The sequence below is a fragment of the Sphaeramia orbicularis genome, chromosome 12, assembly GCF_902148855.1.
Source record: "Sphaeramia orbicularis chromosome 12, fSphaOr1.1, whole genome shotgun sequence".
NCBI classification, from domain to species: domain Eukaryota; kingdom Metazoa; phylum Chordata; class Actinopteri; order Kurtiformes; family Apogonidae; genus Sphaeramia; species Sphaeramia orbicularis.
Window position 1 is genome coordinate 1,637,156 of NC_043968.1, and position 18,166 is coordinate 1,655,321.

Sequence of the window (18,166 nt, forward strand, 5' to 3'; positions counted from 1 at the left end):
GTCATCTTCATCTTCATCATCATCATCATCGTTAGCAACATCTTGTCCCACAGAACTACTGATCAGATTCATTTCCAATTTTTATTTATATCTTCTGTAAGAAAATTTCTACAAAGTTTATTCACAGTTTTGAAAAATTTAGATTTTACATTTTTTTACGAGTTTTGTCAATATTCTCACTGTTCATTTTCTTCTCCTGGTCCATCTGTTAATGGTAGAACAGGGACATGGTCCCACATATCAGTCTAGTTCCTATTGGTCACTGATAGAAGTCACATATGGACTGTGATTGGATGAGTTGAGTTCTCCTCCAGTGAAAGTCCCGCCCACTTCTATTGTTAGATTGATCCGTCCCTTGTTTTCTCCTCATCTGTCCATTCTTTCTTCCTCATCTCTCTGTCATTTCATCCTCATCCGTCCATCGTTTCCTCCTCATCTGTTTATCATTTCCTCCTCATCCGTCCCTCGTTTCCTCCTCATCCGTCCGTCGTTTCCTCCTCCTCATCCCTCGTTTCCTCCTCATCCGTCCGTCGTTTCCTCCTCCTCATCCGTCGTTTCCTCCTCATCCGTCCGTCGTTTCCTTCTCCTCATCCGTCGTTTCCTCCTCCTCATCCATCGTTTCCTCCTCATCCATCCGTCGTTTCCTCCTCATCCGTCCATTCTTTCCTCCTCATCCGTCCGTCGTTTCCTCCTCATCCGTCCGTCGTTTCCTCCTCATCCATCTGTTGTTTCCTCCTCATCCGTCCCTCGTTTCCTCCTCATCCATCTGTTGTTTCCTCCTCATCCAGCCCTCATTTCCTCCTCATCCGTCCATCGTTTCTTCCTCATCCCTCCCTCATTTCCTCCTCATCTGTTGTCATTTCCTCCTCATCTATCTGTCGTTTCCTCCTCATCCTTCTGCCGTTTCCTCCTCATCCGTCCCTTGTTTCCTCCTCATCCGTCTGTTCTTTCCTCCTCATCCGTACATCCTTTCCTCCTCATTCGTCCGTCGTTTCCTCCTCATCCGTCCTTCGTTTCCTCCTCATCCCTCCCTCCTTTCTTCCTCATCTGTCTGTTCTTTCCTCCTCATCTGTCCATCCTTTCCTCCTCATTCGTCCGTCGTTTCCTCCTCATCCCTCCCTCCTTTCTTCCTCATCTGTCCGTTCTTTCCTCCTCATCTGTCCATCCTTTCCTCCTCATTCGTCCGTCGTTTCCTCCTCATCCCTCCCTCCTTTCTTCCTCATCTGTCCGTTCTTTCCTCCTCATCTGTCCATCCTTTCCTCCTCATTCGTCCGTCGTTTCCTCCTCATCCGTCCTTCGTTTCCTCCTCATCCCTCCCTCCTTTCCTCCTCATCTGTCCATCATTTCCTCCACGCCGTCGTCAGATCTGTGAGTGACATGTGTTGCTCCATCTGTCCTGCACATGCACCACATACGAGGTTACGTAACCGTGGCGAGGCCGTCGCTCCCACACATGAGGCGGTGACGGGCGCCAGAGGAACCGGCGCTTACGTAAAGGCATTAAGACGACGGACGGCGTCTGTTCACCAGAGATCAGCTCCATCACCAAAACACAAGATGAGCGGCTCCGTCAGGCTCCGCCTTCACCCACAAACCCCCAGAGTCAGTTCTACAGCAGGTCCAACAGAGTTCAGGCTCCAGACTGAACCTTCTGGAAGTCAGTTATTACCATTTATTAGAAGATTATCCTCTAAAATTTGGTGTTTTTCAGTGAAAATCAGGTGTTTTTCCTGTATTTAATTCACTGATCTTGTAGACCAGGGCTGTTGAAGTCATACTAGTTCAGGTTCCACTTTGAGCACAAAGTGATCTGAAGTGGATCTGAGCCAGTCAAATAATAATAGTGAAAAAGGAAAAACTATATTAGGGAAATGTTTACATCTACAATTATCTTTTTTTTTTTTTTTTTTTTTTTAATATATATATATATATATATATATAATTGAGTTTATTGGGTTTTTTCTTTTGTAAACACACAAAAAATAAATAAAATAAAACACAAAACACAGGCTGGGAGTGGTCAGAAAATAAATAAAGAAATAAAATTATATATAGGCATATACACACATAAATGCACACATATATACATATGCACATAAACATACCTTCCAGGCTATATATATACGAAAAGTAGAGTACAGTATTCAATACAATGGAAGCTGGGTAGAAAAAAAAAAAAAAATAGAATAAAATCATTTTTATACAAATGCTCTTGTCATTCTAGCAGAAATATTCACATTAATGTAGTCAAGGAATGGTTTCCATATTCTTTCAAAGGCGTTGGGCTTGTGGTGCATGAGTCAGGTCAGAAAGTCCAGGGGGATGAATTCCATTAGTACCCTATGCGCCCCCCCCCCCCCCCCCCCCACCACCACCACAACTGAGGAGGTTTTATCCAAAATCCAGTGCTGTAGAATATTTTTCCTAGCACAAAAAGCCCTAACATTGTACAGTTTTTTGTCATGTACATCAGGTACACAAACACTAGGAAGGCCCAGAAGCAGAGAAACCGGGTCGAGTTCAAGCTCCATTTTGAGAAGTAAAGTAAAGTAAGTAAATTTTATTTATAGAGCACTTTTCACAGACAGAGTCACAAAGTGCTTTATCAATTCAAATCAGAATCAAATTAAGTTTACAGAGACCCAACAGAATCCTTCAGGAGCAAACACTTGTGATTGGTGACAGTGGCGAGGAAAAACTTCCCTTTAACAGCAGAAACCTGGAGCAGACCCAGACTCCTGAAGGATGGACGACTGACAGGACCAGGTGGGGTTAAAGAGAGAGAGAGAGAGTAAAGGAGGAGAAAAGAGAGAGCGATAGAGATATAGAGAGACTGGGGGGGGGGGGGATGACACATGGAGTACGTTATGATGAATACATAGAGTGTAATCAGTCTGTGGTGGTCCTGGGTCAGGTGGGAGACTAAAAGCCTTTTTGAACAGGAGGGTTTTGAGGTGTTTCTTAAAGCTCTCTACAGAGTCCATGGACCGTAGGTGTAGAGGCAGGTCATTCCATAGACGTGGTGCCACAGCTTTAAAAGACCTGTCACCGCGTGTGCTAAAACAGGTGTGTGGAACCATCAGCAGGTGTGTGGAACCATCAGCAGGTGTGTGGAACCATCAGCAGGTGCTGTCCTGAAGACCTCAAGCTACGAGTCGAGCTGTAGGGCTGGATCAGGGAAGCAATGTATGCAGGGGCCTGGCCATGTAGGGCCCGGAAAGTTAGCACAAGAATTTTGAAATGAAGACGATATAGAACAGGAGCCAGTGGAGAGATTTAAGGATGGGAGTGATGTGGGTTCTCCTGTTTGTGCGGGTCAGGAGCCTGGCAGCAGAGTTCTGGACAAACTGTAGACGGGCCAGCTCCTTCTTGTTTAAGCATGTAAACAGGCTGAGAACTTTTTGTTACATTTATCCTTTAACGAATGTGAATAACATGAACCAGCTCAAATTTCTTAAAAAATAAGTGTAATTTTACCAACATTCTGCTTCAGTTTATCATTTACACATGTTTATTAGAATGTACAGATACAGTGGATCGACAGACATTTAATAACAAACAGAATATTGGTCCAATTCCACTGATTTATATGAACACATTTCGTGTTCATATTTGTTTGTTATTCACGTTTTTTTGTGAAAGGATAGTTTATAAATGTAAATGATGTATGGTAATTTACATTTTTTTCACTAAAAAAACCCAAAATATTCATAGTTTTCATTATTTATAGGTTATTCTGTTATTATTTACGTTTACATTTATGCGTTTGGCAGACGCTTTGTTCCAAAGCAACTTACAGGGGAAAAAGTAAAAATGAAAGAAAAATACAAGAATAGATTAAAAACATAAAACAGCTGTACAATTAAAAGTGTCGTACAGAAGAATAAACAGCAAAATAATAGACTAAAATACAAGAATAGATTACAAAGACATAAAAGCAGCTGTACACTTAAAAACAGTGAAATAAAATACCAAGTAAAAACGACAGAATAGACATGGTAATACATTTAAAATGGACTGTTAGAAAGTGCTAGGACAGGAGGTTTAACTGGTATTTAACTGGTTCTGATCCACTTTAGTTTAAAGTTTGCATTTGACAAATTCATGCATGGACCGGATTGGACCCGTAGGTGGGCCGGTTTTAGTCCACGGGCTGTATGTTTGGATGAAAATCAACAAAAACCAAACATGGAAACAGGAAACATTTGTGTCGGTATGTTTGTGTCAGATTATAGATCTATACATATCTGTATATACAGATCTATATTTTCTATGATGAAACTGATCAATGACAATTCAGTCATTAAACTAGAAGCACTCGGAGAGCGCAGACCTCTGCCAAGGCAGATCAGTGGGCCCCCCAGCCCCCCACCCCCCCCAGCCCCGATCACCACCAAAATTTAATCATTTGTTCCTTGTGCCAGTATCAACATTTCCTGAAATTTTCATCCAAATCCTTCAATAACTTTTTGAGTTATGTTGCACACAGACAGACAGACAGACGGAACAGACGGAACAGACAGAACAGACAGACAGACAGAACAGACGGAACAGACGGAACAGACAGACAGACGGAACAGACAGACAGACGGAACAGACAGAACAGACGGAACAGACAGAACAGACGGAACAGACAGACAGACGGAACAGACAGAACAGACGGAACAGACAGGACAGACGGAACAGACAGACAGACAGACAGACAGACAGACAGACAGACAGACGGAACAGACGGAACAGACAGACAGACGGAACAGACAGGACAGACGGAACAGACAGAACAGACGGAACAGACAGGACAGACGGAACAGACAGAACAGACGGAACAGACAGACGGAACAGACAGGACAGACGGAACAGACAGGACAGACGGAACAGACAGAACAGACGGAACAGACAGGACAGACGGAACAGACAGAACAGACGGAACAGACAGACGGAACAGACGGAACAGACGGAACAGACGGAACAGACAGACGGAACAGACAGACAGAACAGACAGACAGACAGACGGAACAGACAGACAGACGGAACAGACAGACAGAACAGACAGACGGAACAGACAGAACAGACGGAACAGACGGAACAGACAGACAGACGGAACAGACGGAACAGACAGGACAGACGGAACAGACAGGACAGACGGAACAGACAGGACAGACGGAACAGACGGAACAGACAGACGGAACAGACAGACAGAACAGACAGACAGACAGACGGAACAGACAGACAGACGGAACAGACAGACAGACAGACGGAACAGACAGAACAGACAGACGGAACAGACAGACGGAACAGACAGAACAGACAGACAGAACAGACAGACAGACGGAACAGACAGACAGATGGAAGAGACAGACAGACAGACGGAACAGACAGACGGAACAGACAGACGGACGGAACAGACAGAACAGACAGACAGAACAGACAGAACAGACAGACAGAACAGACAGACAGAACAGACGGAACAGACAGACAGACGGAACAGACAGACAGACAGACGGAACAGACAGACAGACAGACGGAACAGACAGAACAGACAGACAGACCAGACAGACAGACGGAACAGACAGACAGATGGAAGAGACAGACAGACAGACGGAACAGACAGACGGAACAGACAGACGGACGGAACAGACAGAACAGACAGACAGAACAGACAGACAGACGGAACAGACAGACAGATGGAAGAGACAGACAGACAGACGGAACAGACAGACGGAACAGACAGACGGACGGAACAGACAGAACAGACAGACAGAACAGACAGACAGACAGAACAGACAGACAGAACAGAACAGACAGACGGAACAGACAGAACAGACAGACAGAACAGAACAGACAGACGGAACAGACAGAACGAACAGACAGACGGAACAGACAGACAGAACAGACAGACGGAACAGACAGACAGAACAGACAGGCAGACCGGAACAGACAGACGGAACAGACAGAACGAACAGACAGACGGAACAGACAGACAGACAGACAGAACAGACAGACAGACAGACGGAACAGACAGACGGAACAGACAGACGGAACAGACAGACAGAACAGACAGACAGAACAGACAGACAGGACAGACGGAACAGACAGACAGACGGAACAGACAGACAGATGGAACAGACAGACAGACGGAACAGACAGACGGAACAGACAGAACAGACAGACAGAACAGAACAGACAGACAGAACAGACAGACAGAACAGACAGACAGATGGAACAGACAGACGGAACAGACAGACAGACGGAACAGACAGACAGACGGAACAGACAGACGGAACAGACAGACAGACAGATGGAACAGACAGACGGAACAGACAGAACAGACAGACAGAACAGAACAGAACAGACAGACAGACAGACAGACGCTGGCAAAACCTAACCTCTCTGGTGGAGGTAAATATCCACGTCCGTACTGATGAGATGCTGTTTGGTAACCTGAGTATGTATTTCCTGTTGATGTGGCGTCCTCTCTCTTTCCTCTTTGTTACCTAGTTTGTTTGTTTTTTGACAGTGACTCGACATCTGAGGAGGAAAATAAGCATAGTCTTTGACTGCTGTGATAATCCCTTTAGTCGTTTATTGTCGAAGCTCAAAGGCCAAACCTTCGTCTTTTTTGATTCAACGTCATGTTGCTCTTTTCTCTGTCAGACCAGTAAAGTACTGTCATAATGACCTATAAATAATGAAATTTGTCTCTTTGTTTTAGTGCACAGATGTCAAACATGTGGCCCGGGGGCCAAATCCGGCCCGCCAAAGAGTCCAATCTGGCCCCTGGGATGAATTTGTGAAATGCAAAAATTACACTGAAGACATTATTAATCAAGGATGTTTAATCTAATGTGCTAAACCAGTAAAATACTATTTTAATAATCTATAAATAATGAAAAAAAGCTCATTTTTCTTTTTGTTTTGGTGTCAGAAAAGTTAAATTACACAAAAATGACCTAAAATGATTTGAACATCCTTGATTGTTAATATCTTCAGTGTAATTTTTGCACTTCATAAATTCCTCCCAGGGGCCGGATTGGACCCTCTGGTGGGCTGCATTTGGCCCCCGGGCCGTATGTTCGACACCTGTGCAGTAGATCATGTTGGTCTGAACGTGGATCTGAACTGAAGGGACTCGGACCCCTCTGCTGTGACGTAGACAGCGGTCCAGGACGCCTTGGCCTCGTCGTTTCCCTGATGCTTTTAAAAATAGATATCTGATTCGTTCCCCCTCCTCCCATTGTGTGCTTTTCCTGTTTTTCTTTCGGCGCGTGGACAGATTTCTGCTCTGATGGCACGAGCGTCCACGGCCGTAATCCAGACGTCCAAGCTGCTGGAACATAAATCCTGTCCGGAGTCGTGCATTGGCTGGCAGCTTATCAAGAGGCCGGCAGATTATTTATTTATTTCCTCCAGCCCTGTCAGGACATGGAGGCCTGCTGTCAGATGGCGACTCGGCCACCAATAGATAGAGACGTTTAATCTGAGCACGAGTCTGAGAGGAACCCAGTTAAAGAGGACCGGATCCAAACCTCTAACCCGCTGGATGGGTCAGGTCGGGTCAGAACGGGGACGATAAACACGACGACGATAAACACGTTCTATGACAAATGAAGGTCGACTCGGACTCAAAGAAACCTGTGGAGGGTTTGAGGGACGTACACAAAGTCTGTTTACAAGTTAAAGGAGTCATATTTAGCTTTTTTTTTTTTTAAACTCTTTATTTATGAAAGTTTTTTTTTTTCAGATTCAAAAACAAAAAACCAACAGGTCATTTATTTATTATTTTGAACATGCAAAGAAACAAATAAAACAAAACAAAGCAAATTAAGACAAAAACAAAATAACATTTAAATGATCAGTATCTATCTTCAAGTACAGGGGTTGGACAAAATAATGGAAACACCTTCACCTCAAGATGATAATGCCCCAATCCATACAGCTAGAATTGTTAAAGAGTGGCATGAGGAACATTCTAATGAAGTTGAGCATCTCGTATGGCCGGCACAGTCCCCAGACCTCAACATTATTGAGCATTTATGGTCAGTTTTAGAGATTCAAGTAAGACGTCGATTTCCACCGCCATCGTCTCTAAAAGAGTTGGAGGGTATTCTAACTGAAGAATGGCTTAAAATTCCTTTGGAAACAATTCACAAGTTGTATGAATCAATACCTCGGAGAATTGAGGCTGTAATTGCCGCAAAAGGCGGACCTACACCATATTAAATTATATTTTGTTGATTTTTTAAGGTGTTTCCATTATTTTGTCCAACCCCTGTACGTGCAAGTTTGAATTTTGCAAAAGCAGTAGGAAGAAGTCTAAACTTATTTAATCCAGACCCTCAGTGCTTTTACACCTTTATCACTAACTTAATACAACAATCAAACAATACTATTTTGTTAATTTTAGCATCGAGCCACAACAAATACATAATGCAGTAATTAAATTATACACAACAAAATGTTCATGGCAGTACAGTCATACAAACACACTCAACAAGTTTCTTCAATAATTCCAGCAGATTTATCAGTACAACATTATCCATAAACAAACAGGCCTCATTGTCATTATTAAATACTGCACCTCTCAAGAATCAATTCTTTATATCTTTTTTTAAACTGAATTGTGTTTGATATTTGTTTTATCTCCACACACAGTTTTCCTCCACAGATGGTGATACAGAAACTTTTTAACCTAGTGCGTACTTTATGAATCTTTAAATTTAACTTTCCCCTTAAATCATAGCCTTCCTCTCTTTCACAAAACGTTTCTTGAATATTGCTCAGCGGTCAGTTATTCTTTGTTTTACACATTATTTGAATAGTTTTGAACTCCACAAGGTCAATGAGTTTTAAAGTTTTAGATTGTAAAAATAGTGGATTAGTTGTTCAAAACCAACATTGTCATGAGGTCAGTGGGGTTACAAAGATCGCATTGCTACGACAAACAACACAATTTTTATACAATGGTTTTATAAATGAGTCTCACAGGTTTTGTAAACAGGCTTTTTTTCCAGGCGTTCTTCACCCAGTTCTTTCTGCAGTCGTATTGTGTCGGTCGTCTGTTCCAGTAAACGCAGATGTTTTACAGTGTTGGTACAGACAGCCATCGGTATGGCTGTATATTGGCAAGAATCTGGCAATACGATTCAAATAACAACACTAGGATCACGATACGATATATCGCGATATATCATGATACTGTTAAAAAGGCCATTTTTTTGTTTGTTTCTTTTTTAAAACGATTATTTCCTTGAGGAACCGAATTACACCAGAAATCTGCACAAATACTAAACACGTTTATTTGATCACAACAGGATCTAATGCTATATCACAAAATGTTCCTGTGTTCAAACTGAAATTCTCTTTTACAGACATTACAGTTTACGATCCTGTTCAAATGTTCATATTCTATTAGTTCAGAACTAACATCAGAACATTATTTTCGTGCAATCCCAACAAAGGAACTAACATTATTTACTAAAAGAGTGTTAAAATAACAATAAATAAAATATAAACAACAAAAATTAACCTCCACAATATCTGTATTTGTATAAATACCTAAAAATATCGATACAGTACTTTTTTAATATCGGTACAGTATCGTGAAATGAAATACTGCGATATATTGCAGAAGCGATGTTTTCTTACACCCCTAGTTAGAGCATTTAATTAATTAGTTGTAATCGGGGTGTGAAGGGGATTTTAAGGAATATAGTAAAAAATGCTCCAGGAAAACATCTCCTACCCCACCTTTAATTAATAAATGAACCTTTCATCAACAACAAAATAATTACTTAGCTACGCAAATAAACTCATTTTGAATAATATAAAATCTAAATGTTCTTCAAATGTTACCAAAGCTTAAACAAGATGACAGACAATAAAACTACTTATATGAATGTATTTATTTTGTTTTATATTTCGGCATTAATTCTAATTATTTATTTTATATTCAGTACATGTTGACTTATTTAATGGATTTTTCCAAAAAACTTCCCAGTATGCCCTGGGGGTACACGTACCCCACTTTGGGAACCCCAGTGATAATCAGTCAAATGTTTAGCTACTGTATGTTAATGTTACTGGTAGAGCTGCAACAGATTAATCGATTAGGTGCTTGAAGCGAATGCAAAAATTCACGATTCGATTAATCGACTCGGATTGATTGAAGGGAAATATTCTATTGCAGTTTTCCTGAATTGAAGCATCTTTGTGCGTCACAATAAGCGTCTGTGTAAAACACAACAGTGGAACCAATGTTTAACAGCAGAGAAATGAAGGAAACAAAGCTTTGATTCAGGAGAATTGTGATTGAATGATTTTTTTTGGATCACTTTGAGTCCATTAATAGTTTCAGCTCTAGTTGCTGGATAATAATGTCATTTTTTCCATATTCTTATCTTTTCAACAGAAAAAAAGTCACCAAATTGTGCTTTTTTTTTAGTGGCACCTATATTTTAACAAACATCTGCATAAAAATAGTTGCTCATCAGTGTTTTAACGTCGTTCAGCTCTTCATGACATTATCGTTCACACAGTTTAAATCCCAAATGTATGAAAAGCCTTTATCATAACACATCAGATAAATGTCGGACACTGTTTCCTCGTGTTCAAACCGACTCGGGCCCATTTCAGTAAAATCCAGAATGTGTGTGTTTTTAAGCTGTGTCGGTGTCAGAGGATTCGGTGATGATGTCACGACCCCATGACTTCGCGGTCAAGTTCATTAAAGTCCTTAAACGCCATCTGTTTAACATGACCTATGACCTCCTTTAGCCCCGCCCTCATCAGTGATGCCTGTTTTTCATTTCCTGCTTTTCATTTCCCGTGCTTAGAGGTGGGTGATATATATCGCCTATGATAATGTCGTGAATATTGATTTGACAATGTGCAATTTTACATTATGGAGTATTCAAACTGTCCTGAAATGAAAACAAATGAATGGTGCGTAGACGGTTAAGGAGAGGTACATGGAAGTCCTCATTGGTCGAATGCGTGCCTCAGAAGCCAATCAGCGGACAGGATTCAGTCTCGTGGTGACTCAGCGGAAGCCAAAACAAAACATCATCTCACATGGAGGAAATCTGCAGAAGTCTCCCGTCTTAGCGGATGATTTCATAGCAGACGTGGGTCCACATCACTAGCCTGCGAATGGTTCGGTTTTGACAAGACTGATGTCGGTCAAAATAATGTTATATGCAGCTGGGGCGCCGTAAAGGGGGGGTAAACGTGACAAATTCATTTGGAGGGGTCCAGTGGATACAGGTTAGAAGGTGTGAAAATTTCATGTAAGATCCACAGTAGAACAGAGGAACAGAAGCTGGGAGTTGGACGTTGAAAGCATGTTAGGTTTCACTTTTGTTTCACCTCAGCGTTGGTTACATTAGTTATGGACCGCACCCCCACGTATAGAACTACTGTAGATGTACGGTTCTTCCAAATTAGTTTAATTGGAGAGAAACTGCCTGAATTAGAAATAATCCGACATGTGATTCTAAATAATGGTTCAGAGTCTGGTTTTAAAGAAATGTTATGATGTGCACAGCAAGGTTATAATAGTTTTGGGTTTTTCGTCATAGTTTAGTTTGATTTAGTTTTGACCTTTTTTCTCTAATTCAGTTTTAATTATTTTTTAGAGCAGGTTTGCTAGTTTTTATTAGTTTTCATTTTTTTCTAAATGCTTAGTTTTAGTATTAATTTTAGTTTTGTCATCTCTTTTCTCTTCTTCTCCGTCGTATTCAAATAAATCCCAGACAGGACTCTGCTGCTTTCTCCCAACTTTAGTCTCCATGTTTCCAGGTAGAGTGGGGACCAGAAGACGACTGGAAACCACAAGTGACGGACCGTGAAGTGTCACATGGTGCCGCTAGCTTAAATTGCTAGAGCGAAATAAATTGATTTCGTATCAGTCCGACATTGACAAAGACGAAAACGAAGGGAATTTTATCCAGAATTTTTATCCGTTTTAGTTAGTTTTGTAAACACACATAACAGTTTCAGATAGTTATCGTTTTTTCCTTTTAATTATAGTTTTTGTTTATTTCAGTTAATGAAAATGTTTTGACAATTCGAGTTTTCGTCATTTCATTAGTTTTCATTAATGATAATAACCTTGGTCCACAGTGAGTCCTGGTCGTTGTGGTTTTTCTGGTCTTTGTGGACTTTCTGATCTTCATGGTCTTTGCAGTCTTTGTGGTCTTTGTGGTTTTTCTGGTCTTTATGGTCTTTGTGGTCTTTGTGGTTTTTCTGGTCTTTATGGTCTTTGTGGTCTTTGTGATTTTTCTGGTCTTTATGGTCTTTGGGTTTTTTCTGGTCTTTGTGGTCTCTGTGGTTTTTCTGGTCTTTATGGTCTTTGTGGTTTTTCTGGTCTTTGTGGTTTTTCTGGTCTTTATGGTCTTTGTGGTCTTTGTGGTTTTTCTGGTCTTTATGGTCTTTGTGGTCTTTGTGATTTTTCTGGTCTTTATGGTCTGTGTTTTTTCTGGTCTTTGTGGTCTCTGTGGTTTTTCTGGTCTTTATGGTCTTTGTGGTCTTTGTGGTTTTTCTGGTCTTTGTGGTTTTTCTGGTCTTTATGGTCTTTGTGGTCTTTGTGGTTTTTCTGGTCTTTATGGTCTTTGTGGTCTTTGTGGTTTTTCTGGTCTTTGTGGTTTTTCTGGTCTTTATGGTCTTTGTGGTCTCTGTGGTTTTTCTGGTCTTTATGGTCTTTGTGGTCTCTGTGGTTTTTCTGGTGTTTATGGTCTTTGTGGTCTTTGTGGTTTTTCTGGTTTTTCTGGTCTTTATGGTCTTTGTCCAGATGCTGATTCCTGGATGGTTCAGGTCCTTCCTCAGTCATAAACTGAAGCAGCTGGAGGAAACCGTGAGTTTTCACACAAATCAAAGCCCAAATTTAGGACACGGCTCTGGGAGGGAGCGCTTGGAAAATTGGTTGATCTTGAAGCGACAGGTCATGTAGTAATTCTGCCGTCAGTAAACCTCGGCCAGCGAGGGGTAATCCCTGCTGGGCGGAGGAGTGTGTGGGTGAGCGGGGGTCGGTCGGTCGGGGTGTAAATGGTGAGAAGACTAAGCCTGGATGGGGGGGGGATTATAGGAGCAGGGGGCGGGGAGCATTCATGATCTGTCAGAGCTTAGTACCACAATTATCCCAGCAGCAGCAGCAGCAGCAGCAGCAGCAGCGGCCGCGGTGGTTGTGGTTGTTGTGGTGACAGCGGCGGTGGCGGCGTTTGTGGCAGAAGCTGTGTTTTCATCAGTGTAATGTTCAGAGAAGCTCCAGAATTATGTAAGAGTGACGTGGTGTGATCCCCTTCAGCCTCGTGGCCGCTTCCTTCCTTTCCTCGCTCACAAAAGCTCAAAAGGACATCTGTCGTCGACTTGTAGCCGATGCCGAAGCCGCTCGTTGTCATGGAGAAGACCCCCCCCGAGAGGCTGAGGATGCTGGCGTTGGCGCTGGAAGACGCGGGGCGATGGATGTAGCGCCGGTGTGTGTGTGTGTGTGTCCGCGACGCCGAGGACGAGCAGAGGATGAAGTTTAAGAAGTTCATCACCATCATGCAGGCGGCCATGGGCATCGTCCCCCTCAACAAACGAGAGCTGCTTCCGCCCGGCAGGAAACTGTGGAGACCGCCGGGGTGAGTCCGACGCCACGGTTAGATAAGAGGATGAAGAGGAAAACACACAGCAGACGCACAAGTAGGAGCTGGTACTGAGGAGGAAAGTTACCAGAACCAGGACCAGGACCAGGACCAGAATCCTGTATTAACCCCAGGGGGGTGGGTGGGCTACAGCTGGTCTGGGCAAATAGAAAGAAAAGTGGCAGGCAAAGAATTATCAATACTAAAAATAATGCATAGATCTGTGTCCATCCGATGTGTATCTCATGTGTCCTCATGCAGTCACTTCAGTAATGGAACATAAATGTGTAAAACTGTCAGTGAAGTCGTACAACAGTCATCTGTTCAGACTAAAACAAAACAATATTTATTCAAATACTAATGCACAGGTTTTTATAGACTTTCAGAGATGACAATAAAGGCTGTGCCATTCTATGCTATTCCATTCTATGATATTCTAATCTGTGCTTTTCTATTCTGTGCTATTCTAGTTTATGCCTATTCTATTCTATTCTATTCTATTCTATTCTAGTCTAGTCTAGTCTAGTCTATGCTTCCTATTCTATTCTATTCTATTCTAGTCTATGCTTTTCTATTCTATTCTGTGCTATTCTATTCTATTCTGTTCTATTTTGTGCTTTTCTATTCTATTCTTTTCTATTCTGTGCTATTCTATTCTGTTTTTCTATTCTACTCTATTACAAGCTTTTCTGTTCTATTCTATTATACTCTAGTCTATGCTTTTCTATCTATTCTGTGCTTTTCTACTCTATTCTATTCTATGCTTTTCTATTCTATTCTACTCTATTCTGTTCTATTCTGTTCTGTTCTATGCTTTTCTATTCTACTCTATTCTGTTCTATTCTATTCTATTCTGTGCTATTCTATGTTTTCTTATTTTACTCTAGTCTATGCTTTTCTATTATGTTCTATTCTATTCTGTTCTATTCTATGCTTTTCTATTCTACTCTATTACATGCTTTTCTATTCTATTCTCTTCTATTCTGCGCTATTCTATTCTACTCTAGTCTATGCTTTTCTATTCTATTCTGTGCTATTCTGTTCTATGCTCTTCTATCTATTCTACTCTATTCTATTCTGTTCTATTCTATTCTGTGCTTTTCTATTCTACTCTATTACATTCTATTCTATTCTGTGCTATTCTACTCTGTTTTCTTATGTTTTCTTATCCTACTCTAGTCTATGCTTTTCTATTCTATTCTGAACACACACACACACACACACTTATATATATGTCGAGGCCCAAAACGGAATCTGGCCCGATTCAGAATCAGGCCGGCCCAGAATGGAATTCTATTCTAGGCCGGCCTAGAATGGAATCCTGCTGCTATAATGTTATTTTTATACCAGGTTTAATGCAAATGATCCATAATTCCATAATTTGTCATAATTTTACATTTTCAGTCTTACATACCTTGAGTAACTATTGTCAATTTCAGTCGATTTCACTGTACCATATATTGGTGGGGAGTACCACTAGGTTCTATTTGTAAATAAAGTGTATTATAGTTTACAATTAAAATGTTGTTTGTTTCATTTTTTTTCACATATTTGCAAATTCCATGTATTGATTTTTGTCATAATTTAGATCATTTGCATTAAACCTGGTATAAAAATAACATTATAGCAGCAGGATTCCATTCTAGGCCGGCCTAGAATAGAATTCCATTCTGGGCCGGCCCGATTCTGAATCGGGCCAGATTCCGTTTTGGGCCTCGACATATATATATATGAATACATAAACAACAAATATACACATTAAACACTCTATTAAACACAGTCCAAATATGAATTTGTTCAGTCTGTGTTAGACAGATATGATCCAAATGAGAATTCAAATAAACGTAGATAAATATTTGTGCAAAAAGAATCAGATGAAACACTAAATATAAATGTTCAGTCTAATAATGTGATTTGGTGTCAGTGGGTCAGAGGTTTACATAATAAACGTATTAATGTAAAGTGAAAGAAACATTCAAGTGTACTTGGAAAAGTCAGACAAAGTGATCATATCTGTGTCTGATGTGGATCCACTGGGTCACATGACGCTGTGGGACAAAAGGGTATTTGTGCAGAATAGTTGAAAGTGGCTAAAGCCTGCATGACGTGGGCTGAGCGCGGCTAAGCTAATGCTAACAGACTGACAGAACTGGGTCAGGATCTGTTTAAAGCGGACTGATTTAATGAAAGCGACATGTGTTCCACTCATTATGACGGGATGTGACACATTAAGAGTCTGTCGGCGCCCAATCCCACGGCTTTTACCGGAGTTTGGTTGTAAATAAACCCAGAGTTCACTTCAACTCTGAGCATGTCGGGTTGGTTTATCAGACAGGGTGTGGTTTTGAGTGACGACGAGAGGAGACACGACGGACACTGATGTTGAACTTTGTTTGTTTGTTTCAAATTAGCATGAAAACCAAACAACAAAAGAATTATATTAGGGATGCACCGATGCCACTTTTTTCCAGACCGAGTACGAGTACTTACATTTGAGTACTTGCCGATACCGAGTACTGATACTAGTACTTAATAATCCCATTCCAGTGCTTAGTTCCTAATATGGGGTTATATCGTCGGGCACACTGGGGGCAGCAGCAGGTAGTCAATGATAAAATGAGGTCACTTTCACTTTCTCACAGCTTGATCTCCAGAACTGCTTAAAGCTGCGGAAGACTTTTGTCACCACTTTTTCATCAGATCTGTCAAACCTCAGTCATATCCTCAGTATCATGAATCTGTCAGTCTGTCTGTCATCGAAGTGTACTCCACCATAACCAAACCAGCCGTTTTCCACGTTTCAGCTGTTTCCGCGTCATGTGTGTTGCAGCCATATGATATAATGTGTTTGCACTGCCGCTGCCAGGCAGCTGCACGAACCTCCGCTTCCCACAGTCAGTAGTTTCAGAGCAGATTGAGTTTGACCCTTTAAGGTCACCCAAGGTCAAAGGTCATGGACCCAAATCAAAGTCCATATATGACTTCTATCAGTGATCAATAATAAGAGTGTAAGAAAATATCGGTTCTGCAATATCGTGATATTTCATTTCACAATACTGTATCGATATTTTTAGGTATTTACTCAAATGCAGATATTGTGGAGGTTCTTTTTTTTTTTTTGGTTTTTCTTTTTTGTTTATATTATATTTATTATTATTTAACACTCTTTTATTAAATAATGTTAGTTCCTTTGTTGGGATCACACAAAAATACTGTTCTGATGTTAGTTCTGAACTAATAGAATATGAACATTTGAACAGGATCTGAAACTGTAATGTCTGTAAAACAGAATTTAAGTTTGAACACAGGAACATTTTGTGATACAACATTAGATCCTGTTCTGATCAAATAAAATGTGTTTAGAATTTGTACAGATTTCTGGTGTAATTCAGTTCTTCAAGGAAATAATCATTAAAAAAAAAGAAACTAACAAAAAATTACCTTCTTTACAGTATCATGATATTTGTATCGTATCTGTACATACATATTCATAATATACATATATGTGTGTGTGTATTTTATATATATATAAATATGTATATGTGTGTGTGTGTGTATATATCGTATCATGATCCTAGTATTGTGATTTGTATTGTATCACCAGATTCTTGCCAATACACAGCCCTACTCAATAGGAACTATTAGAGATGGACCGATCAGACCTTTTCAGTTCCGATGCTGATGCTGGGACTTTGCACATCAGTCGATATCTGATACTGATCTGATATCGTTGTTGATTTAGAGCAGAGGTTCTCAACCAAGGGGGACACTCTCCTCACACTCACATGCGGGGGGAGGGTCGCAACTGACATTTTCGTGCATGCGTTAGCGACATTAGCCCCCCCCGCTCAGGAATTGAGGTTCATTGGGGGGGGCAGAAACGGCAGCAGAAAAGACACACAGCAAGTTAAAGAAAAGAGCGCATTGTCTGAATGAAATAGATGAACAGAATAATCCAAACCCACTGTCTGTCCACAGTATTCTTCAGTACTGGTGGTGCTTCCATGGTTCAGAACATTAGACCAGAGTTTAAATAGATCACAGTCAGTTTAGTTCCTACTCTGAGTCGTCTTCTTCCTTCAGTCTTGGCCTTGCGCTAGTGATGCGCGGGTCTTTGGTTTTTAAACCACTTTGTGGAATTTTTTGGCCTGCAAATATAGTGACTTTTTTTGGGGCCTCCCTAATCCAAAGGACAAATGGCATGGAATGAATGACCTAACCCTAACCCTAACCCTAACCCTGACCCTGACCCTGACCCTAGTGGTCATTCGTTGTTCCATGCCATTTGTCATTCGGATAAAGGAAGCCCCATTTTTTTGGACCCGCACCAACCTGAGCCGGGTCCGCTGATCCTCACATCACTACTGCTCACTGTGCTCCATGTTTTCATGTAGAAAGATGAGAGTATCAATGATGGCTCGCGCCATGTCGGATGATGGAAGGGAGAGAGAGAGTAACACACGACTAGTCAACTCCACCAAAGTAACATCAACTTGTGCCACAGAGGCTGACACGTCGACAAACCGACTTTTCAGTTAATGCCC

General features: G+C 41.1%; 1 protein-coding gene across 3 annotated transcripts in view; it reads left to right on the forward strand.

The window, feature by feature from the left end:
* The first annotated feature begins 13,151 nt into the window (after nt 1-13,151).
* The window catches only part of tjp2a (tight junction protein 2a (zona occludens 2)), an 87,266-nt gene continuing 82,251 nt past the window's right edge, over nt 13,152-18,166 (forward strand). For 2 of the 3 annotated variants that reach the window (XM_030148625.1, XM_030148626.1), the window contains exon 1: nt 13,153-13,619. In XM_030148625.1, the coding sequence (XP_030004485.1) occupies nt 13,513-13,619 (107 nt within the window). In that variant the 5' untranslated portion in view covers nt 13,153-13,512. Of the gene's footprint in view, nt 13,620-18,166 lie in introns of all 3 variants that reach the window. The other variant, XM_030148624.1, reaches the window with a different exon arrangement.